The following is a 27,204-nucleotide window of genomic DNA, read 5'->3' on the forward strand; positions in this document are numbered from 1 at the left end:
AAAAAAAAAAAAAAAGAGTACTGAACACATTTGGTCCCAACCAAAAAAATATATTCTTTGTGACTTTCATTTCATTTTAAGAAGCAACTTGCAAATCCCTCAACATCCCAAGGAAGAAATACCTACCATTTAGGGTTAGGAAACAATTACATTCCCTAAAGGTTTTGAATTTTTTATTTTTTATTTTAAATGAACCAAATTTTCTTGTTTTGTTGCAACGTTTGAAACTTTTTACATGTCAGTACAAAAACTGTTGTCAGCCTTACAAAGAACAAACAAAGCCCTCTAACGGGATAAAGAGTTTGAGGGAAAACGAGGAAGAGGAGTGGGAGGACAGGTCCGTGGGAGTGACAATATGTTCTTTAGTTCCCAGCAGAAATGCTACAATCCCTCCACAAACTTCTCCAGAGTGTCCCCTGTAGCATCTCCTACCATCCCCAAGTCATTGCTCAGCCCTCCTCTGTTGGGCGTATTAAGCTGCGGTAGCATGGCGCTTTGTTCTGGTGTCCCCAAGTGTCCTTGCTCCATCGACTGCAGTGGGCCCCCAAGCCCTGTGTGGGGTGAACCCGAGTGGGGTGGGGGTGGGTGCTGAGGTGAGGGTTGGGGCTGGTTCTGGACCTGCGGCGAAGGACTGGAATGTGGGGGCTGCTGCGAGGGTGGACAAGGGGACTGGACTGGTGCTGGGGAGCGGACCTGGTTGCTGAGGGCGTTGGCTAAAGCAGGTTGGCTGGGGAGGTGGGCTCCGCCTTGAGTCTGCCCAGCCAGGAGGTGGGTTTGAGGGCTCATGGGGCTTGGTTGGCCAGGGGAGCCCATCTGCTGCTTTAGGACAGCCTGCTGCTGGGGAAGTTGCTGCTGCTGCTGAAGCAGTCGTTGATGCAGTAAATTTTGGGTCGAGTCCATCCCCATGCCAGACTGGGCCATCTGAGCCATTGGTGGGAGCTGACCCATGGGGCCTCCAGGTGCCCCTGCCTGCATTTGCATTTGCTGCTGTTGTTGCTGTTGCATTCGGAGCTGGGAGTAGGTGGGTGTTGTACCCTGCGACTGAGCAGCAAACTGACCTGGGTGGCTCTGTGGTAACACTCCCTGCTGTTGCTGCTGCTGCTGCTGTTGTTGCTGCTGCAATAAGAGTTGCCTGCGGAAAATCTCCTGGATCTGGGGGTTTGCATTGTGCGCGGTGTTCAGCTGCCCTTGAGTCCCTAATGCAGCCATGCCCTGCACTTGAGGCTGCTGTGGTTGCTGTGGTGGCATCCCCGTCCTTTGCACTGCCCCTCCAGACATAGCCATATTCTGCATTGCTGGCATGCCAGGCTGCTGTTGTTGGCCTGCTTGTTGCTGCTGTTGCGGTTGTTGCTGCTGCGGCTGGTTGGCATGGTACTTGGCTGTTCGCTGTTTAATGAACGCAGCCATTAGCTGAGGGTTTGATTTGAGGATGTTTAGAACTTGCTGCTGCTGCTGGGGTGAGCTGGGAGACTTTAGGGTGCGGAGGAGGTCCTGCAGAGCATTTGGAGGTATAGCTCCAGCTCTCTGGGGAGTCTGTGGCCGGGCACCGGGCTGCTGTGGTATCAGCATCCTCTGGCTTTGCTGGGGTTGCTGCCCTGGTGGCATCATGGCTCGCTGCATGGTCATGGGCTGCTGTGGGGACTGGCCTGGAACAAGACCTGGTTGTTGAGTTTGACCTGGCTGGATGGGGCCTGAAGCTCCACCCCACTGTCCAGTGGCCATACCAGGTTGCATGACTGGTGGTCCCCGGGGCCCAGGCACCATCTGCATTGCTGGCTGCATTGGTGCCGTCATGCGCTGTTGTGGCTGCTGGGGATTCATGGGCAAACCATTCACATTGACACGGTAGTTCCGCTGGTTCTGCTGGGCCTGCGCCATCATTTCGATGCGCTGTGCCATCTTGACTGCAGCGATGGGAGGTGGCTGCTGAGATAGCTGCTGTGATGGTTGGGGGGGCTGAGGGAGAGGGGACTGCTGCTGGTGTAGAGGGGAGGCCTGGGGCCCAGGTTTGCCCTGAGACACCGGTGCCTGAGCTTGGGCAGTGCGAGGTGCATTGGAGAAAGACGGCGACATGACGCCTGCTGAGTTGGGGGTCTGCGGCTGGTTGGAAAGCGGCTGCTGGGGTGTTTGGGGAGTGCTGGGCTGAGTGTGGGAAGTGGGAGTGCTAGGGGCAGCTGATGGCGGTGGGGATGGTAGCGGCATGGTTCTGCATTGCATGGTGGCCATTCTTCTCCTCATCAACTGGGCCTGCTGGAGCCTGTGCTGCAGCTGCTGCTGGCGAAGCTTGTGCTTGATGTTCAGGCAGAACGGGACAGGACACTTGTTCTCCTGGCAGTGCTTTGCGTGATAACAGCATAAAGCAATAAGCTGCTTACATACAGGACAGCCACCGTTGGTTTTGCGTTTGCAACCCTTGGTGTGCTGTACCACTCGCTTCATCTTCTGGCAGGACGGCAGAGAGCAGTTGGCATTGCGACACTGACAAGCATGGACCAGCGACTGAATGCACCGTTGAATACTTAAACGCCGGCTCTCCTGTGGGCTCTTGGAGGCCTCCCCACTCTGGCTGTTGTTATCATCATCCAGGCCAAGACCCCACTTGACCATCTGGTGCTCATGGCCCTTTGTGTTGTAGCAATTAATGCAAAGATCAAAGTCCTAAGAGGGAAAAAAGAAGAAAAGGGGACATAGTAATTAAAGTCCAACCAAAGATGGTAAACTAAAAAGTTTACTCAGTTCATGTACGTCATTCCACGTATCTGACAGATTTCCACTTCCAATCATCCTTTTTTTCTCTCTCCCTAGTTCCAAACTGACACAAAATAATCGAGTGTAAAAACAACAGTGCAGTGGAAACTAACCTCGCACACAGTGCAATGGTAGCGTGTCTCCACGTGGTGCTTGCACTCGTTACAAGTATAGACAAAACGATCCTGTCCCTGGTTGTGCAGTTCAACGAGCATGCACATGGTGCTCCACTTGCACCTCCTGAGGGAGCTGAACTCCCAGTGCTTGTCCCTTGCCAGAGTCAGGAAGGCATCACGGCCATCCATCAGGTCACAGGAGAGCAATGGGTCGGGGTCCACGATGGGCGGCAAAGTGTTGACCATGGGCCCAGAATGAAGGTGAATCACGAAGAACACCTTAAGCAAAGAAGAGGGGGGAAAAAATCAAAATAAAGTATGACTTACTTTCGTTATTCGGACTGTTTCCCACTAGATAACCTTTTGATCACATCCATAAAATTATTGTTCATCACCTCCCAATTTTCACTACCACAAAAAAAAAAAAAAAAAACCAAGAAACAAGTCTGACCTCTTTATGCTTCTCCATGGTGGCGTACAACTTCTGAGACAAATCATTAGCTACATTTGGCATCCCAGGCTTCTTCTTATTGGCTCGGCTCACGCTGCTCTTGTTTTTATTGGTCTTCTTGTTGTTCTTCTTCTTAGCGTTTTTACTGTCACTTGGTGTTCCCTAAAAATATATTAAAGAAAACATGTTATGTATGAATTATTCCATCATTATATATTCTCACTGTTTCCAGTGCTAAAACTTAGCACAGAGTGCACAAATCTTCACAGTTCATTAGTTACTCTCTGCCTTGGTTTGATGTCACCTTAATCTCATTAAATTCCACTGAAATTATTTTGATTCAAATATCCCTATGTTTAAGGTAGTAGTACATAAAAATACATTTTTTAATTCTTTAAACTCCTTATATCGAATCATTCACCTGCAATGGAAAGACAAAGATAGTAACACAATACAAGATAGTGGAGTTTCTGGTGCTCTACTACATCAAACCTTCATATAATAATCATACCTCTGGAGTTTCAGAGGCAGCTGTGTTCTCCTCCTTCTTCCGCTCTTCTTCCTCCTGCTCCAGCTCCTTGATGCTCTCTTCAAGCACATTAGGCCAGAAGTCACCTTCAAAGTAAGGCAGCTCATTGGCGCTGGTCAGTCGGTCTTCAGTTGCCTGTTTGAAGATATCCTGAGAGACGGATGGAAAACACTGGGTTAATCCCAACAACAGCTAGTGAGACATCTGATTAATATAACAAAGACCTCAGTAGTCAATAACATTATCATCTGCCCTTTACAATTTGGTCACTTTAGCTTTTATGTGGTAATAATTAGAGATGGACCGATCCGATATTCCGTATCGGTCCGATACTGACGTAAATTACTGGATCGGATATCGGAGAGAAATAAAAAATGTAACCCGATCCATTAAATATCAAAAAAGCACCTCACAAAACTTGCAACATGGCGTAACTCGGCTCATAACCGTAGCACGTCGCAGCAGGATGCATCACGTGATAGAGCGGCTGTGTGTATTTGTAGCCTTGCTACCAAGCCAGCATTTCATCTCAGAGGAAGTTATCCCCGGGAGAAGTAAAGCAAGTGTGTAAGTTCATCTCTGAATGTTTGTAAAGCATTCCCGCGTTAAGCTTAACAACCGATATATGGAGCGACTGCCTCTCTCCCTCTCCTGCTGCTACTTCAATCGTGAAACTGATCAATGATCAGCTGATCGGTTATTTTGTCACGAGTCCGTCTCTCTTCTTTGTTTTTGGCCCACTTTGCACCAGAAAGAAGAAACCAGTGGCTGAACAACAGCAGCACGTTTAACCTTGATAAGCTGTTGTTAGAATTTATTTAATATTACTTTCTACACCAGGATCTTTTTCTACGCAGCTGACAGCTGGTAACTGTGCAGGGGCGGATCTAGCAAAGTTTAGCCAGGGGGGCCGATAGGGCATGAACAGGGAAAAGGGGGCACAAAGACATACTTTTCTTTCTTATTCTCATTTAAAATGTCGAGCTTTTAATAAAAAATTATCTGAATCTTACACCCAAAGTTTTAATCTGATGTAAAATGTATAGAAGTCCATTACTGTATATAGTAACTATTAAGTCTAATATACCCTAGTAAGCTATACTACTTTTTCCTTTGGGAAGGTACCATCTGTGCAGTCTGCAATTCTGTAGAAGAAAGATGTTGAATCTAGTTAATTATTCTTGAAAAATAATTTCTGGGCATTTTTTTCACACTGCATCAAATTGAAGTTGATTACGTCAATTAAGCATCATGAGGTGGGGAGTGGTTCCTTATTATTATTTTTGCTGGGAGTTTTAGAACTCTATTACTTAGGTTGCTTACTCTTTAAAATACCAGAATAGGGAGGATGGAGTAGGTTTAAGTTTATTAGATTGATCAGTGTTGCTGAACTATGAAATATTTTGGGTGCAGTGTATTTTTTTGGTTTATTTTAAACTTGAGTATGAACTTATACAAAAAGCAGCTATCTATCTATCTATCTATCTATCTATCTATATATCTCTATCTCTATCTATCTCTGCCATCTCTAGTAATAATATGCCGTCCTTCATTCTGCTTTGTTACCTTGTAGTCATGCAGGATCCTCTCAGCAAAAGCCTTGTCCAACATCTTCCTGTACCACTCCTGCAGTCTTTTAGGCTTGGGGATCTTCTGGTCAGGAGGATGGCAGTGAAAGATATAGTCGTCACCTTCACTGGGAGGACATGCCCAGATGTGGGCCTGGGCATATCTGTGAACACACGTGAACAGTAAGTCAGGCCAAAGACTCAGTGATGACGTTACCCCGAGACCTGGATCTACTGAGGCTTTTGCCAGTTGTGCAAGTCATCAGGAAGAACAGACAAAGAATAGAGTGAGCCTTACCCAAGTTTCTTGACATATTCTAGATAGCCAATAAGGATCTCATGGTAAACGGCTGTTCGTAGAATCCGAGGTCTGAAGAAGTGAATACTGTCAAGGTATGATATGTAGACCCGTCTGCAAAGGTTAAAAAGAAAGAAGACAAGTTAAATCTTACGTGAACCACAGAAAACCGCAAAGAAAAGTTAATATTATTTATTGCTGTGTGACATAATTGAATGCACAGACCTAGTGTTGGGGAATGGGCACTCAGAGCCATACTCCTGTACGTGCATGCCGAAGAAGCACACGTCTACACCATCAATTTCCTCAAATGCGAAAAGTGCTTTGGTTCTATAAGGAAAGGCCTCTGGCATTTCACCTGTATCTACAAACCTGTTGAAACCAACAAAAGGAATTATTAAAATGTATAGCCATGAAAATATGACTTGAATCGTCCCACTGTGTTCTTCACATCTGTTAAAATCAGTGACAGACGTGGAAAGCCAGTAGCTTTCAGCAGATGTGAAGAACACAATGGGACGATTCAAGTCAAGTTGTCTTTAGTCAATAAAAAGCTAAAAGCCTTAAATCATTTAACTTTAAGATAACAGGCTCTTGGAGTAGGGACTCCTCCCTGCAAAGATAGGACACGCATTGTTGACTTTGATCCCATGGTGAATCTAACAACACCGTAAGGCCTCCTAGGAGGGTGTGCACGACATCTCATCAAACAGGCATGTTTCACAATTACTCTGAGTGGGTGTAAAATCTTTATAGAGGACATTGCATTCTTTATGGCAATTAAAATAAGCTAGGGAAAAACACAAGCCTTGCCAGCTTATCTACAAATTAAGGAGGTTTGGCTACCCTCACCCAAACTGTTGACTCTTTGGTTGTTCATTTATTTGACTAAGGCAACCCTAGTAGACAAGTACAAAATATGTTACTTTCAATGGAAAACATTGTTTTTAAAATTCTAATATCCAAACATCCTATCCCTCTTTCTCCTCTGTTAATGATGGTCTTACCTAGCTTTCATGCCTGGTTTAATCTCCACCGTTTTATCAGAGCTTGCCACCACTCGTACAAACACTTCCCCAGCCTCTGGGTGGTTTTGTCGCTTCAAGTATTTATTCACACGGTCCTCTATGTACGTTCCCAGTCGTGTTGCTTGCAGCCCTACAACAGACAAGCACAAGGCAGAAGTTTGAAAAGGGTCAAATCTGTTTCCTGAAGCAGGAGCTTCATTTTTCCAGGAAAAAGTACAACCTGCAGCATGGAGAGAACAACAACATTAGGACACTATCGATGGTCTATGTTAGACTATAAAACTTCAGATCACCAATATGTCACTAACATATTCCATCAAAGTCAGATATGGTCCTCAAGGCCTAAACTGATAATTAAACTACAAGGCTAACACCACACTGAGATGTATGCAGACCATGGGCACATGGAGGAAGTCTTAGCTTGTTAAGACAAATCTTCAATAATCTGCTGACATTCTGAAAAATCCACAAATAAATAGCCATGAAAGATGAACCAAAGACTTCACATCTGAAACAGGAAGGAGTACTAACTTCTTGCTGAGAACTTGTTTTCCTTTCGTGTTTTTCCACTTTTCTTCAAACAGTTGTCACAGATAAATCTGAGGAAAAAAACAACATATCATACAGAGGGAGGTTAAACACACTGTTAGCGGAAATATAAATTTGCAAAAATGTACAAAAAGCAAAGGCGGTCAAAATTCTCACCCAGATGGCCAAATGACCTCGTAGTGTAAGACACATATTTGGTGCATCTTCCGTCCACAATCTTTACATTCAACAAACCTTAAAAAAAGAAAACATACAAAAAAATCGTTAATATTCATCATCATCAGTGGGGCTGTAGCTTATTCCAGCTGTCACGGGGCACAAGGTGGGCTTAACGCTGGACACATCACTAGTCTGTTGCAGGGAATCACAAAGAGATGGAAAACCGTTTGTGGATTCTCATCGACAGCTAATTCTGAATCACCACTTTCACATCCCCAACGAACCCAACACATATCTTTGGACTTTGGGAGGAAGCCAGAGTACAGAGAGAGAACCCTCTGTGTGGAGTTAGCATGGGATGCTTTCACTTTTCAAATTTAAAACCAAAGAAAATGCAAATACAAAAAAAGAAACGCACACAAAATTTAACAGAACTAAAATATCACTCAGTTCTCACACATCGTTACAAAATACACACTATTCCAGTCGTGTTTCCCCGTGGTTATCATTTGTATGAATGTTGATATCTTTACTGCTCGGGCAGCAAGCAACATAGAGATCGCCATTCACGTCAATGTTCCTCCAGTCGTTACGCTCGTGCAAGCCAGCCAATACAAGAGCGCCTTTGCGGGAGGTTTAGCATAACATTTGTGCAACGTATCTAAAAATCACAGTGACCAATCTAAAAGACAGCTACTTTATGACCTGTGCTCTCACTAGAAAGAGAGAACTTCGACATCAAGTTACACTCAGCAGGTGGTGCTGCTGAGCTGCCCTTGGGCTTCACTGAAACCAAAGAGATTGATCAGAGAGAAAATATGCAGACTGTGCAGAAAAAAAACACACCAAAACAAAGCCAGATGTGGGTGGCAGGGGAAAAAACTGTTTAAAGACGTGATCAGCAACACATGAACAGAAAAAGGCATCAGAGATTAACTCTGGGAAAAGAAGCAAAGACCGACCATTCTGAGTTCCTTTCACTGAAGGGTGTGTGGTTTGTGTTGACTTACGGTTCAGGGTCGAGGACATCGTTCTTCTTCCGCTCAAACTGGTCTTTCGATATCCTCCTAAAGTGTGGGCAAAACGACCAGAAAAAGTTAACCAAGTAATACCGTGACTATAAAATAGTAGATAAATAACACAGATATTGAATAGTAAAAACCATGTTGTCAATATTTCAGTGGATGTTCGCATCTTAACTATGAAGCAATTCTGCTGAAACAAATTGTTAACTTCACTTTTTTTAAATTTTGAGAACAAAAATATTATGATCTTGGATTGCAGTTGTTTTCTGTGGTTTGACCAAGGTGTGTGCAACAAACTGGATGTATCCAAACAGGAAATATTGGAGTCTGGAAACATCATGTGGGATTACACTGTGCCGATTCCCAAGTTGGAAACACTGAACATCAGACAAAATCTCCCTCTTATGCATGTCTGGTACAGATTTCAACCATGAAGCAAAATCTTGATGTTGATTTAGTTTCTGTATTTTAAGAGACATTTTAAGGGATTGTTTTTCTATTAGAATGAATTTAGTGTTGTAGGATTTTAAAGATCTGCAGAAGCCAGTGTTTTACTTACGTCTGTGGTTGTGCAGGATCATCTCCTAACGTCACATTATCCCCCTGGATCTCATTGAAACATTTTTCACAGAAATGATACCTGAAAGAAAAAAACCAAACAAACACACATTCAGCACGTTAAAAATGATAAAGATACCAGGATACAAGATTATCGTTGTATTCAAATGTGAGTCATATTGCAAAAGTTGATGTTAAGCTATAGGATTGAGTGTGCCCAGGCAAATTGTACAAAATAACACTAGATTTTTATATAGAGCGGGGATTCCCTGAACTCCTATTGAGAGTGTAAATGGACTGCGCTGCAGGAGTCTCATGCCGTGCTGCTGCGCTGCTCAAAAACGCTGCAGTTCCACAGTTTATACAGGAGGGGGTGCAAGGTACACTGTGTAAAGCAATGTGCTGAATTCTACTGAGAAGAGAAGTCAATGATGGGGAAGGCAGCTTGTGGCCTAAACTAAAGCGTTATATTTTCAGTCATCACGCAACACAGGGGGCAGCGACAATGAATTCACATAGTCCCCTTGACAGATGCCGAGAGAAAAAAAAACAATTAACACATGGCTTGTTTTTCTTTTTGTCTGATGGTCATTTGGGTGTTTCGTCTAATGTATGACGCTGGAACCTAACAGTTAATAAATGCGAGCAAAACCATTTTGAAGTCTCATACTGTGCCAGGACTTGAAGGCAGAGCCATTAAAACCGTAACTGGTATGACAGCGATCCCACTACAGCTACAGATGAGCAGAACCCAGATCTCACAGGGGATGTGCAACAGTTCAAATGGCTGCAATTTTGGTCCATCAAAACTGTGCATGCAAATGAGATTCCTCGGTGCGATTAAGCATGTGCTCACCCAACATTTGTTTTTTGACCTAGTTGAACAAAACACACACTTTAAGTACATTTATTCATAAAAAGGTACCTGTTCTGGTAACTGTAGTATGTGCCTCCAGTAGGTATGGTGCAGAGCTGCTTGCCATAACAACAGAGGGTTTGAGGGGAGAACTCGTACTGTAAACACAAGTGAGACAACAAGAAAGGTCAAGAAGGTCCAAATAAAACTGTTCAAGAAAAAGGTTGTCAGAAAAAGTGAGTCTGAAGATTAGAATTTAGAGTTTTGGCTTTGGTTTGGAAAATCTTTGCCAAATTTCAGTGAGAACTCAAAATGTGGGCAGGTAAAACTTGGGCTCATCCTAATGAAACATTAATTTAAACCGAGAGCAGAAGCAGAGTTTAACACTACATTTATAATATAAACAATATCCAAACAGTTATTTATAGAAGACAAAGAATATTATCCTGAAATAAAACTGCAGGCATTCAATAATCTATTGTCCACCCACTCGATCTCACCTTTCTCCCACAGCAGTAGCCCAGGCCCTGCATGACAGGGTCAATCTCGGACTCAAACACCTCAGCCAGCTTAGAGCAGTACTTGTAGACACGGGATGTTTTGCGGTTGTAGAGCCAGGCGTTGTTGAACATCAGCCAGACATCATCCACATATTGCCAGGGCTCCTGGTACTGGCCTGTGTCAAGCTTGCGCTTTATTGTGGACAAGTCTATTGGATTCTTCACAATGTCAAAGTAATCCTAAAGAGAGAAGGAAGAGGAAAGTTTTACACGATTAAGAGTTAAGATGGTGCATCTCAATTATCTGTTCACACCAGAAGTACAAGCAACACTTTGAAACACCTACAAGTGCTGCTGTGTTTAAGCAGCCAGCTGTTGTTTGCTACATACCGGGATACCCAAGAGCATAGGGTCTACTGGTTGTCTAAAGGGCAGGGACTCGGGGTCCTGCCTGTACAGACTCTCCAGAGTTGGCATCAGAGCCTGGCGCAACTCCTCGGGTTTAAAAACTGAAAAATATACAATGGAAAGTCAAGGTAAGGGGAAATTTTGGGTAAAGGTGAAGAGAAAAAAAAGGAAAAATGTTTCTATATTGTACGTTTAGTTACTTGACACTAACCCCAAATTATTTGCCTGTAAGGGAAAACTACTTCTTTCCAAATTATAACCAATAGCATAACAATTTTTCCCCCACTGTACCAGAGTTCTACAATTTCATTTACATTTCCCAGCACTTCTGCTCTTTGTAGGTTTCTATATTACAAAGTTTATTATTAAAGTTCAAAGTATCGCAAAAGTATCTGGACATAATTCTGTCAGCGCAACTAATGATGGTATTTTGACTTTATCATTGTATACATTAACAGCAATAACTAAAACCCTCCCTGATTACTGAGGAAACCTCAGTCAGAGTTTACGCAGAGTTTTTCATTCCCCTGGCCCTAGACTCACTTTTCCGCCGTGACTGAGATGGGGATGAGTTGGTTGTGCTGTTAGCTCCACCCTCTTCCTCTTCTTTGGGTTCCGTCTTAATTTCCAGCTTCTTCTCCTCCACCTCCATGGGCTCCGGCTTTTCCTCTGGCTCTTCCTTCTTGGCCAACATTGAAGCAGACTCATCTTCAGTCTATAAACATATAGGTGAAAGACATTTCATACCACAGTCATGTAAACAATAGAAATAGCCATCTACTCATGACAGTAATACTCTTCAGAATAATGATTTTCTTGTTTATAACCTCATGAGCTCAATTATTTGTGAATCCCTTGACTTTGTTATTCTAAGTTGACCAAATGCTTTATAAGGCATTTTGTAATGCTGACAGCCAAGGACAGCTCACTAGCTTCAACCAGCCAATGGTGTAGGCGGCATGTTGTTTTCTTCACAAAAAAAGTGAATCCAAATCAGGTCGTGATCTAATGAACAACTATCAGATAAGGTGTCTCTTAATTAAGATTAATTACAATTATAAGCATAAATAAGTTATAGTTTAGGTTTTTACTCATTTTAAATTGCAGTCACAGCTCACCTCCATCTTGGGCTCAGTTTTTCCACCAGCAGCCTCAAATTCCTGTTGATCATGGTGCGTCTCCGTTTTGACCTCTTGGGTAGGCAGGTCTGCTCCAACATGCTGCGAGTGCAGGTCGGCGCTGGCGGCTGAGGCTGGTGTGGGCACCCGATTATCCAGACTGGCTCCTGGCTGAGACAGCTGAAACACAAAAGAGGGAAAAAAGGACAGGGAAGGACAGGGGCAAAGAGGGAGAAAAAATACAGTCATGATGTGTTTGCAACAACTTTTTTTTGTTTGTTTTGTTTTGCATGCAGGGCTCTGAGGCTATGACACGAATGCACACCTCCCCGTATACATATCATTGCTCCCTTACGATGAGAGGTGTAATATTCCCATTGTGATTGGGGGGGCTTACAAACAGTGGTGAAAATGAAGTTATTAGATAGAAAAGGTGGATGTGGATGGGATGGTTTGGTACATGGCAGGCAGAGGGATGGGAGTTTGCACGGGAGGGAGGAGGGAGTCAAAAGTGGAGGGCATGCGAAGAGACTCAGTCTCACCGGCGTGGTAGGGGGCTGAGGTGGGGGCTGCGTCTGTGCTGCTGCAGGGAGCTCCGTCTGGGGTTGGGACTGGGTGGGGCAGGGCGGGGTGGCACCCTGGGCTGGGGCTGGGGCAGGGAGGGTGGGGGTAGAGCTGCGGCTGGAGGGCTGGGGGAGCGGCAGGTTAGTGGCCCCCCCAGCCGTAGAGGCAGAGGAGGCAGCAGGCGGAGGCGTGGAGTGCAAGGGGGTTTGGGAAGAGGCTAGCTGTGGGCCCAGCGAGGGGCCAAGTGCATTCATGGGGATGTTAGCACTCTGCTGCTGTTGCTGCTGCTGGAGAGAAGGACACACAAAGAGCAGGCAGACACACACACACACACCACAAGCAGACAAACATACAGTCATAAGGTCAAACAGACAAACACAACATAGCACACAATTTGGGGTTTAGAAAGCACCTTGTGATTGGTAAAAACAATTTAAGAGTAATTAGTGTGTTGTATGAATGGTGAAGTAATTTGAGTTTAGTTCTTCAGCAACTAGTTGCAATTAGGCGAACTCTGAACAACTGTACCAAAATCAGCCAATCCAAAACCATTATGCGGCTCAGGTAACTACAGCGCCACCTCATTCGTGTCTCACCTGAGTGACAGCAGCCTGTGCCTGTGGCTGACCCATGCCTGGCACCACTGTGACATTCATCGCACCCGTTGCAGCAGCTGGAGCAGATCCTGGAGGAAACTGGTTCTGAGGCAAAAACTGACCCTGGTTGGCAGTCTGACCCACCATGTTTCCTCCACTGTGTCCAGTCATCATGCCCTGGGCCTGGGGCATCCTAGAGGGAGACATTCCCATCTACGAGGCAGGAAAGAAGATATTACTAGGTGCAGTAATCTTATTTGTACACCTAAGTTAGCTTATGCATTACTTGAGAGCGTGTAACTGGGTGCCAGCTCATGTTACACGCCTGCCCCATGTGTGGGTGTGATTTTTGTGGCCCGCGGTCTGCCCCCTTACCGCTGGGACTGAGTTTATGTTCATCTGTTGAGGGTGATTCATGGGTGAGGCAGCACGGGGTCCCATTGTTGCTTGAGACATCTGGGCATTGGGTAGAGTCATGTGGTTGAACTGGTTGATTCCTGTACAGAGGAGTAAATCAGACACTTTAGAAATTGGCACAACAAATAGGAATAAAGAAATATGACCCAAAGCCAAGCTGGTAGAGAGAGATGTTTTCCTGATTAAGTTCAATTGTAACTTCCCCATTCTTCTTCTTGCCTCTCTTGTATGCAGCTCATTATTTCCTGTACCATACATTTTATGCAGTGTTAATAAGCATGTCTGGCTATCCTGTCTATTCTACCAGTTGTTTTATTTCACTTTTTGTGCACTCTGAAACTCCCATATGTATTATTAAAAATGTACCTTGTGAAGCCTGCATGCGACTCATGATCTGATTTGGCATGTTGGGAAGAGGAATAGGTCCATCTGCAAAAACAAAACAAACTTGTACAGTTAAAAGAAAACAACAATAACAATTAAAAATAAATACATTGCAACATCAGAGACAGATGCTGCTGTTGATAGGCTGCTCACTGAGCTCAGCTCATATATCCATTTTCAATTTTAGACTGGGGGGGAAACGACCTTTTGAAAGTGATTAGACCTGTTAAGACACATATATAATAGATAGGGCTGTGCGATATGACCAAAATCTCATATCCCGATATAAAACATCTATCGTCCGATAACGATATAAATCACAAAAATTAACATTTTCTGTAAATTCTGTGAATCTCGGGTAGCTGAAGTGTTTCCAGCTGAGCGTCGTGTAGCTGGAGTCGAGTGTTTTACCGATGCATGAAACTACACATTTTTAGACATAAGTTGTAACGGCCGCCGTTTTCTTTGGGAGTATTTATTACATGGTGTGCTGTGGGGAAAAGCCTGTTCTAACGTTTGAGTCTAAGGTTGTTGTTTTTTTTAGCACCTGACAGCTCTTTTTTGCTTCTCATCGGTAAATACTCTGCATACTCTTTCACGCGATTCAGTTTATTTTGAAAAGTCTCAACAGGATCTTGAGCTTTATTGTGAAAGGTTTATGGAAAATAAACAAGCGGACACGTGATGGTTTTACCGTCGTTGTTGCTAACGACAACAACGCATAAAAACAGGTGCTTGTCCATCCGTAGTGTGGTTATATTAAATATAAGAGAAAAAGAGAACTTTAAGAAATGAATATAGCCACTACAGTGACCATCAAAAAGATGAAAAAAATATTGCTGTAAACAGTTTATTTTGCAACACCACGAAACAAACGATAGCGTAAAATGAAACGATAGACGTTTTTATATCGTCATCCGATATATATCGTTATATCGAACAGCCCTAATAATAGGGCAATATGGATAAAGCCTCTGGGCATACAAACATGACTAAAAGTACAATTTATAATTCTGCCATAAGCCTTTCAAATTGAGAGGGCTGTACAGGTGAACCACTGGTATTTTTATATAACCATAACTGGGTAATTAAAACAATTTGAAAACAATGTGATTTTACCCAAAACACGTTCATATAATCTTACACTTACTCTGTGGTCGTGGGCCCAAGGCATTGGGCTGGGCTAGGACTGGTTGCTGGGTTCCCTGGGCAGCCATAGGTGCCTGGTTGATGATCTGTTTCTGAAGCCTTGAACGCCTCTTCTCCTCCAACTCTTTTTGGATTTTGTATATTTTCTCAGCCAAAAAGTGATAATACTCATCCTAAAAGGAAGAAGGTTGGAGGGATGAAGAAAGGCAATATGAAACACTGAGGGAAAAGGCATGTTCTGTGAAATTTTGAACTATGGTAAAAGCCTTTGAAAAGCGTTTGATGTTGAATGTGTCAAGTTGAGCAATTCAAGTCAGTCAATTCAACAACCTGATGCGGTTTTTCAGGATACTTACCCGGCTGTTAGCTGACTCATACATATCACCTTCCACCTTTCTGGCGTAGGCCACTAAGTTCTCCATTCGTCTGTCCTTCAAAGCTGCCGGATCAGGGGTAGGGAATATGGCTTGTACTCTGTTGCAGGAAAGCACAAGATAAGCAAATAGAACTTCTGATAACTTCTACTTAATTTCAAACCATTGCCTTAAATATCCAGCCTTTCAAACAAAATCAAAAGGTGACTAACAGGTAAGGATCTCTCCAGCAGAGGTATACACTTACAGTTTGTGTACGAGGTGATTGCGCAAGTCCTGAGTGACGTGCTCATGCCAGGCTTTCCTGGAGCCTGTGGCAGAGACAGGTGCTGCTGTGGGTAGGCTGCTCATTGAGCCCACAGCTGACCCATCTGACAGCAGCTGACTGCAGGTGCAAATGAAGAAAATTTAGAAATCCCACATCCATGGATATCTATTCCTGTGGTTACTCAATTTAAAAATATATAATTTAAAAAGAAACCTTTAAAAAAAAAAACCCCAAACAAACAGACCAACAAGTATTTTTAATAAATGAATGTAATTATTCTTATTATACTTGACAGAGACTGACTTGTTAGTGTTGAGTGTGTTGGGAAGAGAGTCTGTGTGCAGGTTTGTCTGTTCTGAAGTGGGCACACCCATTGCTGCATTTCCAAGAGCCATCTGGTTACCTGTGAATACAGAATACAGTGAGCAAACGGCACTCCCTTGATTTAAAAATCAAACTCAGTGAATAAAATATGGGTATGAACTGTCATTTTTAAGCATAAAAAATTAATTTACCAAGTGCACTGATGGGTCTCATCTGCTGTGGAAGTTGTTGTTGAGCCTGGGTGTTCGGTGCACCTGCTGTCTGTCCTGCGCCTGGAGCCTGCTGGGTTGGAGCCTGTCCAGTGGCCTGACTGCTGTAGGGCAGCCCAAGTGCCGCATAAGCTCTCTGCATTGAGCTGGGGTCTATGGGGGCTGAGGTACTAATGGTGGGAGTACTAGGCTGGCCCACGCCTACAGAGGACATGGAGTTCTGGAGGCCTGTATTCGGGGAGCTTAGCATGGCTGGGGAGGGATATCAAAAAGTCAGCCCACAACATCCACATGACATCATATTGTTTTATATTGGTAACAACCTGCAAACTGTCTCTACACTAATACTGCAACAAGTTAAGTCTGTACACAAAATGCACATGTGAATACTACTAGCCATTTTTTTTAAATATAGAAATAATTCAAATGCAGTCATCATTTTAAAAAGAATACTTCAACAGATAAAAACAAAAACACACATACATCTGCATGCTTTGACTTCGGGCAAGATTAAGTCACAACACGGCAGCATGATACAATCAGAACATTAGTGTAAGGCTAAATGCTTTATAAAGCCAGGGACTGAATAAATCTTTGGCTAAAAGACCAAATCTCTTAGTATGCGCAAAGACTCAAATCAAATGAGGCAGAACAAAGAAAAACTACACCGTCTGCATTGGCAGGAGCACAAGCCCCAACATCATGTTTTTTAACATTTAAGCCAAACTGGGGAAGACTAAGACTAAAATGCTTTAAGTGTTGAAATATGAGGTGCCAAAATAAAATAAAATAAATCCAAGTAATCTAGGCAGAAGAATGAGATGATAGGACCTAAAATACAGCAAACCAGCCAGATGATAGCAGGTACATGAGAGAATCAACACTAAACAGGAACAACAGAAGCTTCCAGTATGTGTTGGAAAGAGCATCAAACTCAGCTCTGTTCTGGTAGAGAGAAGAAGTAAATAACCCAACAGCCAATTGCTCTGTCGGACTCCATGAGCACACGCTCTCTGCATCCTCACTCACCCTCGATCACACTGCTATACCTCCTGTGTGTCAGATTACAAGCCCAGCAGGACCACACTCTTATTCGCCGAGTGCTTTTAGTCATCACAGAGAAGCAAAGGCCTAGAAATAAATAGCCTGACTGACTCTGAATGCCAAGATATACATAATTCCAACACACACATTCCTGACTTTCGAAAGCGAGCCTTTCTAAAAACTACTACTGTGACCATTACAGCTCAATATACCAATCCTGTAATGACTGAGATACAAATTGAGGCCGTTGACAGAAAGCTCACCAGGTTTCAATATCTTGCTTACCAAAAACAATCTCTGAAAACAATTTCAGCCTAGTTTTTGATTTCTGCAGATATAAGTGTCCTGACAATGCTTAGGCGATGGTGGGCCAGAGATCGCTACTTAGCTACTTACGCTGTTGGGTGCGCTTGTCGCTGGCATTCTTCAGCGGCAGACAGACGGGACAGTCGTGTCGAGTGCAATTTTTCCAGTGGGAGATGATCTGTCTGGACGACGCACAGTGAGCCACTGCAAGAAGAGAAGACGAGAGAGGAACAAGGTTGAAAACTGTGATACCATCTGTCATATTTGGTCACATCCAACCTGACTAACTTGAACTCATTATGGTTGTTGCATTTATTCCAGTAAGACGACATTAAATTAAATTTCATTTTATTCCACACTAGTCAACCTGTAACCAACATCGCTTCTTTCCTCCTCCTTTTTTATGTTTACCAAGAATCCCCAGCTGCAGTTTTTACTTCATCTGAATAACATCTATCACAGACAAGGCACTTGTGGTAGATTACATCACTTCAAAAGACCCAGGTTGAACAATTCAGACCGGACGTTCTTGATGGATCATTGATTTAACATATGATTCACAGTTGTTACTGGGTTCTGTAATGTACTGGCTAATTGCACATCTAACCTCAAGCTTGCCTCTTTTGGGAAAGTTTTTTTTCTTCCTCAAATTGCATAACAACTGGTCATAAGAAAATTCTACACAGAACACTAACACACAAAAACTTGTTTACACTCTTGTTTACTTGTCCTCTGAGAAAAAAGAAGAAAATCACAACATACTGACACAGTAAATGAGAGACACTCGAGAACAGTCCAAGAAGTTAGCTCACCATTTCAGCCCACTGCAGTAATTTTCCCTCTTGAAAGGCTGCTGGTTGAGCCTAGTGGAGAGGGGACCTACACTGCATTTGCTAATGGGAAACTGAACAAACCGGGGTACTTCATTTCATCTCTGGCCAGGCTAATGTAGTAGGAGCTAATCTGACAAGAAATCACAACCTGGCACTTGCTTGCTCCTTGGCACTAAGTAAATGCTGGTCCACATTAAACTGCTACATGGATTCAAGGGCTAGGCAGAAATTAACGTAATTATGTTTTATTATTTTTGTAAGAAAGCCAAAAGAGCTGGCGAAGACTCAAAGTACTGCTATCATACTGGTATCTTTTTATAAATTCAGTATGCAAAGAAAGGCTCTCATATTTAAGTCCACTGCCAATCCAAGCACGACTCGAACTGCTCACACTATAGACTCTGGGGTTTCTCACTCGAAAATAAATGGAGCCAACAGACTTCAGATAAATCTATAACGTTAGTGATAACTGTGTGTCGGGGAACAAAATCTCACTACACAGTTATTTCAGTGGTGCTGAGAGGCAAGGATCCAAACCAAAAGGAAATGAGCTGGTATGGAGAGAGCAGACACAGACTCCTTTACACTTAACACACCTTGGCCCCTTGAGTGTTTGGCTTGCAACTGAACTTGAGCATTCAAGCCCAAAAGCTGTGCAAAGGGCACAGAGCCAAATTTAAATGAGAGTAGCTTTGGGGGAATTTTTCATGGTAGGAATGCTGGGGCCGACACAGAAAGGAGCAGACAGAAACAAACAAGGAAAAATTCACCAACAGAGTGAAATCAACTTTTGGAAGGAGCAGGAGCAGACTTGGTCACAAACAACGATACGTGTGGGAGTTTCCCTTATGCAAAGTCTGGTTAAGATAAATAGACCTGCAGCAACAATCAAACTTGCATATGATAAAAATGGACATAAATTGGACTTAAAAACTAATATATCATCTATGAATAACAAAAAACAAACAAACCACACAATAGAGATGTATGAAAATACTTATGAAGATATATTGAGTTAGGAGATGTTGTTACTGTTTGTTCCCCTGTGTTGCAAATTTGCTAAATTGATAAAGCTGACATGTCCATTAGTTTACCTCAAATAACCTAATCACAAAATATACATTTCAAACATATACAGAACAAAGAGGAAAAAAACCTAACCTGTAGGCGATTGTAGAATTTTTTAAATTCTAAAGTACCTGAGGCAAAGGGGGACAGGGTTGAGAAGCTCAATTTTATGTTCATGATCCAACAAATAACCCCACAAGCTGCATGTCTTTGGACAGTGGGAGGAAGCCGGAGTACCCGGAGGGAACCCACGCAAACACGGGGAGAACATGCAAACTCCACACAGAAAGACCCCGGCCTGATGTTGGAATTGAACTCAGGACCTTCTTGCTGTGCTGCAACAGTGCTAACCACCATGCCACCGTGCTGCCTTGTGGGGATAGGTTAATTGGATATTCCAAATTGTCACTAGGTGTGAATGTGCGAGTGAATATTAGCGCGAATGGTTGTCTGTCCCTGTGTGTTGGCCCTGCGACAGACTGGCGACCTGTCCAGGGTGTACCCCGCCTCTCGCTCTATGACAGCTGGGATAGGCTCCAGCGCCCCCCGCGACCCTGAAAAGGATAAGCGGAAGCGAATGGATGGATGGATGGATCCAACAAATAGAGAGGACAAAAATCAAAACATCAAGTTCAGTGTCTCTCTTTAAAAATGATGGAGAGGCATGAACCATAAAACCTTTGGGTGTCTCTAGAAGAAGACTAGCTTCAGAAACCATGAGATGCATGAAGGCAGGAATTTCTGAATTTCTAAATTTGGACAAAACAAGAACGGCTTTGGTAACCAAAAACCCACTTCTACTGTTCCATTCACCTTTCAGCACAACAATAACCCAAAGCATACTGCCAAGATGCAGCTGGAGTAGCTTTGGGACAATTCTGTGAGTGTTCTTAGTTTAACTGCCAAGATCAAGGTGCACAGAGCTTGTGGAAACTTGGCCAAGAAGGATGTTCAAAGAAGCAGTTCCTACCAAAGGGGCTCCTACATGGAGATTTATACATCTGAAAATGTTTGTGAATGAAATCCAATTTTAAATTTACTCCATGAATCTAATCGCTGTTTCAGGATGATGACAGAAAGGCATACTTCTACCAAAAATAGCAACACAGATGGCCACAATACGAGAATAAATGAAAAGAAAGCTGCTGCTAAAAAAAACGTTATCCAAATGCATGCTCAAATGTCAGCAGTTTTCTTCTTGAGGCAGTTACTGATCAGGTTTGTGTGTAAAATAAGTAGAATTATCACTATGTTTGTGTGTTCTCCCCGGGTACTCTGGCTTCCTCCCACAGTCCAAAGACATGCAATTTGTGAGGTTAGGTTAATTAATGATTCTAAATTGCCCATATGTGTGAATTTGAGTGTGAATCATCTGTCTCTATGCGTTAGCCCTGTGACAAATTGGCGACCCGCCCAGGCTGTACCCTGTCTCTCGCCCTATGACAGCTGGAATAGGCTTCAGCCCTCCCTGCGACCCTGATAAGGATAAGAGAAAGCACGGTGATCTGTCCAATCTATTCAAGAAACTATTTTTCCTTCAGAAATGGTAACACAGCAACTGAATCTGCAAATTCAGCTGTCAATACAATGCAACCGGAATTAAATAAACCTTAGATTCAGTTACCAATATTGGATCTTAGCAAAGAAATCTCACCCAGTGCAGATTCTTTCCCTAGGGAAAGTCCAGTCTATGTAGCTCAAATTCCTGTGGCTTAAAAAAGTGATGTTATGATGTTTTAATTTCTAGCTTGTATGTTGTTTTGTCATTTGTTTTACTACTCTTATGGGTAGGAGGGGTAAAAACAAGTTAATACTAAATAGACACAGTTATAGATAAAATAGACCATGTTTTTTGTTGTTAAGGGCAGTAGAGGCCTTAAAAAATGCAAAATAAACAAATAAAATAAAACTATTTTTTGTTAAAAGCAGCTTGAAAAAAAAGCTGCGGGTGTTTACTAAGAGCTAAGCTATTTGTGTTCTGACCCTTTAATGTCTCAATCAGTGTAAAAAGGGGTCGACTTCCATGAACTGTCCATCTGGAAATTATCGTTCATTTCCTTCACTTCATTTCAAATGCTTCTACTCACCCTGGCAGGATTTGCCAGCCTGGCAGTGCGTCATGTGATTAAGGACGTTCTTCATAGTGCGGCAGTGAGGCAGGGCGCAGGCCCTCACTTCCCCATTAGCCTGTTCTCGTCGCTGGCATTTATGTGCGTGGAGCAGCAGGACCAGCTGCTGCTGGATCAGCTTGCGCTTCTCAGGGTCGGCTGTGGGGCCTGCCGAAGGCACTGCCACACCTCCGCCGCCGGCCAGCGGGAGCATCGCTGCCTGCTGCTGAGGCGGCTGCTGCTGGAGCTGCTGCACGGACGAAACAGGCAGATAAATGTCAAAGTTGTGATAAGTTATCAGCAATTCAACAGTGTGACTCAGAAATGGTGCCAAAAAGGAGATCATTTATTTGTAAATGGTATTTATAAAGAAAAACAAGAAAAATAAATGTTTTGTGTACAGTAATATCTGAATATGTCTAAAAAGTACTGACCATGTTTGGCACGCTAGTAACAGCAGCTCCTTTGAGCTCATTAGGGAAGGGTGGCAGGCTGTTGGCAAGGGCAGACTTGTTCTGGAGCTGCTGCTGAGGGTTTAGCTGCTGGCCAGGTCCTGTAGCTCCCTGACCATAGGACTGCGCCCCGAACGGACCATTACTACCCAGGCCCATCTGAAAATACGGACAAATGACCAATAAGTCAGCACAGTAATTGAGCAGTGTTGTTAGCTGGGGGGGGGACGACCCCAAAACAAAACTGCTTATAGTCCAGAATCCTGAAGGAACAGACTCAGATTGATTAAAGCATTCACAAGTTTAAAACATTTGATTTAATGTGGTTAAATGTTTACCTGAGGGATTATGTTAGTTCCTCATTTACAGCCTTAACATGCCAAAAAAAAGGTTCTGCCTCAATTTCAATGCCAATTTGTCATTACAAGACCCCCTCTGCCAAGACAAGCACTTGCGTAGCTGTGCCAGGATAATTGTGCCTGGTCCTGTTCTAAGCAGCACAGTGATGCTCTGGCATCCTGTCAACTCAGCATGACACAAGCTATTGCCAGGAAAGACTTCTTGACTACAGAGTCATTTTTCCTCCTGCTCCCTTCTTTACTTAAGCTAGTTAGTAGACATGGCACAACTGAAAACTTTACTAACAATGCAGCAATTAACATGAGTCACCAGAAAAATGCTCTTCTACTCTGGCTTTTTTCTTTAATTAGCCATTTCAACAGGTAGTTAATCATAAATTGTGTTCTCAAGATCCTTTTGGGTTGTAGGAGAAATTGTTACTAAGTTTTATTAAGAAAAGCTTGTATAATAACAAATCTGCACAAATTGTCAGGAACACAATTTATCTTAAGAGATTATGACCCAGTTTCGCAGTCTTACATATGCGACTCTTATCACATATGTGGGTGGAGGTTGTGCACCTGTTATTTAAACTGGAGGTGTTCCTGTCAACTAATTTCCCTCAACAACTAAAAGCAGCTTGTGTTAATGCCAACATATTTCACCTGCAGGTTAACATCCACACACCCTTGGAGAAGGTGGTTACGTGCTACTTTAACTCCGCAAACAGTCATTCCTCTTCCAAGTTTGCACAGGTTTTTAAGCACAGACAGTATAAAAGATGGACACTGCCGCTCTGACGCCACCTATTGGTTTTGGACTCTACAGTCTCAACTTTTGATGTGATACGGCATATTTGTTTTTCAAGCCTAAATGTACCATATATCATACAACAAGCCATAACTTTAATCAGATGAACCATTAAAAATTCTCCAAGCGCTAGTGATAGCACCAGCTTCCTATTTGGGACAACCATCCAACAATGCAGCCAACTCCACTATCTAAGCATTTGAATTGTACAAAAAGTTCAGCTGACTCAGAGCCGTTAGGAGGAAGAAAATCCTTCATAGATGCCAAAACTTAGCTTGTACCAGACTGTAAATACACTTTTTTAATGCTGTAATATTGTGCATTTTAACGTAGGAGTCTAAGGGGGATACCTTGCTTTTGGAGCCAGTCGCAAATGGTTACAAGAGAAACTGCAGTTTTTGACACTTCCATACTGCCATTATTTTACGCTCCAGAGATTGCTCTGTGGTTTTTAAGATTGTCTCACATTCCTTGTTTACAACTTCCCATCACAGAGACAGAGTTGCTGCCATTTACTGTCTGTGTAACATCTTAAAAGACATCCAAACAGGAAAACATTCTGGTTACAGCAACCGAAATGTTAATGACATTAAGCAACTTCAATGGGCACAAAAGTTTGGAATCAAATCAACTGCAACCATCATTGTATAGTTATAAAATACAAATAAGGGATTTAGTAAACATGTTCTTCTGGTGCACAATGAAGCAGGCAGCAAAGTTCAAACAACTACTGGTCTAATTGTGGGCTGCAGCTATCAATTATTTTAGTAATCGAATAATCTATTGATTAGTCGTCCGATTAATCGAGTAATTGGATAAGACATAAAGTGGTTTCCATATTAGAAATTGCAATGTTGTAAGTTTAACTGCATATAACATCTGTCAAAAAAAACAAAAAAAAACCCAACAAAAAACCCTTTGATTGTATTTACATGCCATATTAAATTTTATTTTTTAAAGAAAACATTGTCTTGAATGCAAAAATATATAAACACTCAAGTTCTCTCTGGCAGAGTTTTATATCCTGGATGAGGCAGATTTGTTGTGTGTCCATGTTTATGGGTTGTTGTGCATGTGTGTCCAAGTGTGAAGAAGTCAAGCGAAAAGTGAGTTTGCGTCTATAAGCCTTCAAAGGAGAATGTGGTGGCTGCAATGAAGAAAAGCGAGCACATCAGCATTCTGAAGTTTGTCCAGCGCTCTGACGCAAAGTTTCTGTGCAGCTGAAAACAGATGCATAATGGTTTAGATGTTAATTAATATTAATAATAATTCAGCGTCCAGAGGTTTACTGGTCCATGTCCATTTTTATTGGCTTGTGAAACATACTTTTATTTTTATGTTTTTACATATTATTACAATTTAATGAACACAATATCTTTGATTACTTCACTTTTAATCTGAAAAATGTTCCCAAAGCTTTTAAATTAATCTGGTCTAGTACACCACATGCCCCCCCTCACATTAAATGTTTTAATGGTGAGTACATCTTCGCGGTGTGTAAACAGTTCCACATTAAACTGTGCCAGTGTCATCATCACTGTTGCTGTTGTGTTATTGGTTTTTGTTTAAAATTGGGGGCTGTGTGGGCTTAATGTTGTCATAAATACATTTCTATTGCAGGTCTGTTTTCAGTCGCAAATGTGTGTGAAATAACACAGAGCCACGTGTTAAACGAAGCATCGAAGCAAAGAATGTTTGTCGAGAATTTTTTATTTTTGGATTACTCGAATCGTTGGAGCTCTAGTGCATTCACAACTTAATCTACTTGAATGGGCTAGATAAACCAAACAGCTGTCAGCAGAGCCTAAAACAGAGAGCACAACAAACCAAATCAGCACAGCAGCCATGACTGTCGTAAGTTTCAAAGTTTGACTGAAGGGTTTATCCAACTACATCCAAACCAAAATAGCGCTCACGCTCAACAAGTCTGAGTGCATACATTAAGATGTGTGCCGCTGGAGGGAATAAAATCCTTGTTAGTGCCTTGCATTATACACTGATTAACTTGCTGCTGCTCTCTCATCCAGAGAGCTGCTGGGAGACCAGACCAGACTCTGCCATGCCAGGCCAGGCTGTATCCCCCTCAGGCTGTTGACACCGCTCCAATAGACCAGATAAAAAAGACCCAGCTGAGACGACCAGACACTGGCAGGCTTTCAACACAGCTGAGCAGACGGACACACACCCACACCCACACCCACCCCCTTCGTTTCACTCTCTCCATTCAGTCCCCCGCTCTCTGACACACTCCACACATCGACAGGCAGGACAGTTGCCAACTATCATCTCACCACGTTGCTGCCAGGCGAGACTGTTCAGCTGAGCTAGCCTCCCTCCTTCATCCCAAGTGTACTCCGCCTCTGTCATTTCAACTTATTAAGTGGTTTACAATACCTGTCTTTCTTTGCATCACTGAAATGGTAAGCAGCCACCCAATAAGCTGGAGAAGGCTGGGCGAGTGCTCATGCGTATACAGTAACAAAAGGAGCATGTGGCGGTAAGGAGCTTCTCACCAACACAAATGCCCAGAAAGAGATTTACAACCTGCGATTAAAGGACAATAGAGGAAGCTGCATACAAAGAATGGGTCTGGTGGTTTTCTCCTTCAGAGCAGTTGGTGACATGATAATCACAGAGGACCAGCTGAGCCTAAAACATGCACACGGACAAGGTTTCTCCTGGCTCAGAACGGGCCTCGAGTGGGTGACTACGCATGGCCATAAATGCAATCAGCCCACCATGAGTCTGTGTTGTGTTGTGTTATTTGAATGAAAACTATACATTTAGTTGTTAATAAGCAAATACTATAAGTAAATAGATTAACCCTTTAAGACCTACCATAGAACCAAGTCCGCCAGAGATTATCTTTATATTTTTACATGCTGTAGTGCCATTTGTGGGAGCATTTCAAATTGCTATACATCAATACAACAGGTATATCCCAAATTTTAATAATATGTATGCATTAAGTCCATAGTAACTACATAAATTGCAAAAAAAAGTGCAATAAACTACAAAAAACAAATTGAAAATCGTTTGGGGTTTTTTTTAAACATATATTTCTAGTTAGAGTAATGTAAGAGGCTTATCCCTCAAAACTGTAAATACAAAAAAGTTGCACAAAATAGTTTCCAATCATGCGGAATTTATTTTGAGTGTCTTCCTAGTTTTATTTTTGAGATACGCCAATTTTTATATACTGCAGGAAAAACAAATATAAATATTATAATGTAAATTTGCAAAAAAAAACAAAACAAAAAAAAAAGCATGTGCATCAAAATTAATTATTTCCAGCAGTGCAATTTGAGTTCTAAGCATCCCAGAAACAATACAGAAAAGCATAAAAGTCAAATATAACTTTTAAAAACACCAGTACAGGCTTATAAGGCCCTGAAGGCAAAAAAACCCCAAAAACTACATTTTCCACGAAAATGACGTCACTTCCGGTTTCGGGCAGGTAATGGCGGACACGCGATAGTTCGCGCTGACATCTATTCCAATGTAGGAAGTGTTACGAACAGCTGATCGGATCAGCAAAGCATTTTTCTGGAATATTATATTTTTGTTCCTGCAAGTGCTTTTTATGCAATTTTTGGGAAGCTATATGTGGAAGGAAACTGTGACCTAGGACAAGCTAATGGCACAAGTTGTAAGTATAACTCCTCCGGTTTCATATGCGAATTTTTTTTTTTATTGCGCTAGCTTACATGGTTCCAGTTCTACAGAGATTTTAAAATAGTTATGCAAAACGGAGTGTGCCCTCTCCAACCGGTTTTAAAGGGTTAAACACAAACCCTATATGATTAGACACGCTGAGCTATGATTCATATTTGCCCGTAAGTCATGGGGTAAAAATAAGGTTTTCCTTCTTTCTTTCTTTTTTAAATTAAAAGTCTTTCTTTTCAACAAAAATTTTCAATTTTCACCAAGTAGGGGTCTGTAGTTTGACTTAAAGTGAATTGGCCCATAATTTAATTATGACGGGCAGCTAGAGCAAAACAAAAAAACAAAAAAAACCAACCACCACCTTTTTGGGTTATATTTAAAC

General features: G+C 42.5%; 1 protein-coding gene across 3 annotated transcripts in view; it reads right to left on the reverse strand.

Moving 5' to 3' along the window:
* Window positions 1-39: 39 nt before the first annotated feature.
* crebbpa (CREB binding lysine acetyltransferase a) overlaps window positions 40-27,204 on the reverse strand; it is a 43,093-nt gene continuing 15,928 nt past the window's right edge. For 2 of the 3 annotated variants that reach the window (XM_005743654.1, XM_005743656.1), the window contains exons 3-30: window positions 21,990-22,166; window positions 21,535-21,805; window positions 17,637-17,750; window positions 16,179-16,448; window positions 15,967-16,066; window positions 15,643-15,780; window positions 15,378-15,495; window positions 15,023-15,194; window positions 13,855-13,917; window positions 13,447-13,568; window positions 13,072-13,284; window positions 11,912-12,091; window positions 11,337-11,508; window positions 10,776-10,894; window positions 10,386-10,625; window positions 9,955-10,043; window positions 9,031-9,111; window positions 8,457-8,513; window positions 7,444-7,521; window positions 7,270-7,337; window positions 6,718-6,868; window positions 5,936-6,082; window positions 5,711-5,824; window positions 5,411-5,576; window positions 3,827-3,994; window positions 3,316-3,477; window positions 2,862-3,143; window positions 40-2,658 (exon numbers count right to left, since the gene is read on the reverse strand). In XM_005743654.1, the coding sequence (XP_005743711.1) occupies window positions 382-2,658; window positions 2,862-3,143; window positions 3,316-3,477; window positions 3,827-3,994; window positions 5,411-5,576; window positions 5,711-5,824; window positions 5,936-6,082; window positions 6,718-6,868; window positions 7,270-7,337; window positions 7,444-7,521; window positions 8,457-8,513; window positions 9,031-9,111; window positions 9,955-10,043; window positions 10,386-10,625; window positions 10,776-10,894; window positions 11,337-11,508; window positions 11,912-12,091; window positions 13,072-13,284; window positions 13,447-13,568; window positions 13,855-13,917; window positions 15,023-15,194; window positions 15,378-15,495; window positions 15,643-15,780; window positions 15,967-16,066; window positions 16,179-16,448; window positions 17,637-17,750; window positions 21,535-21,805; window positions 21,990-22,166 (6,309 nt within the window). In that variant the 3' untranslated portion in view covers window positions 40-381. The remainder of the gene's footprint in view (window positions 2,659-2,861; window positions 3,144-3,315; window positions 3,478-3,826; window positions 3,995-5,410; window positions 5,577-5,710; window positions 5,825-5,935; window positions 6,083-6,717; window positions 6,869-7,269; window positions 7,338-7,443; window positions 7,522-8,456; window positions 8,514-9,030; window positions 9,112-9,954; window positions 10,044-10,385; window positions 10,626-10,775; window positions 10,895-11,336; window positions 11,509-11,911; window positions 12,092-13,071; window positions 13,285-13,446; window positions 13,569-13,854; window positions 13,918-15,022; window positions 15,195-15,377; window positions 15,496-15,642; window positions 15,781-15,966; window positions 16,067-16,178; window positions 16,449-17,636; window positions 17,751-21,534; window positions 21,806-21,989; window positions 22,167-27,204) is intronic. The other variant, XM_005743655.1, reaches the window with a different exon arrangement.

The sequence above is a fragment of the Pundamilia nyererei genome, unplaced genomic scaffold, assembly GCF_000239375.1.
Source record: "Pundamilia nyererei isolate P.nyererei 1_Seehausen unplaced genomic scaffold, PunNye1.0 scaffold00134, whole genome shotgun sequence".
Taxonomy (NCBI): domain Eukaryota; kingdom Metazoa; phylum Chordata; class Actinopteri; order Cichliformes; family Cichlidae; genus Pundamilia; species Pundamilia nyererei.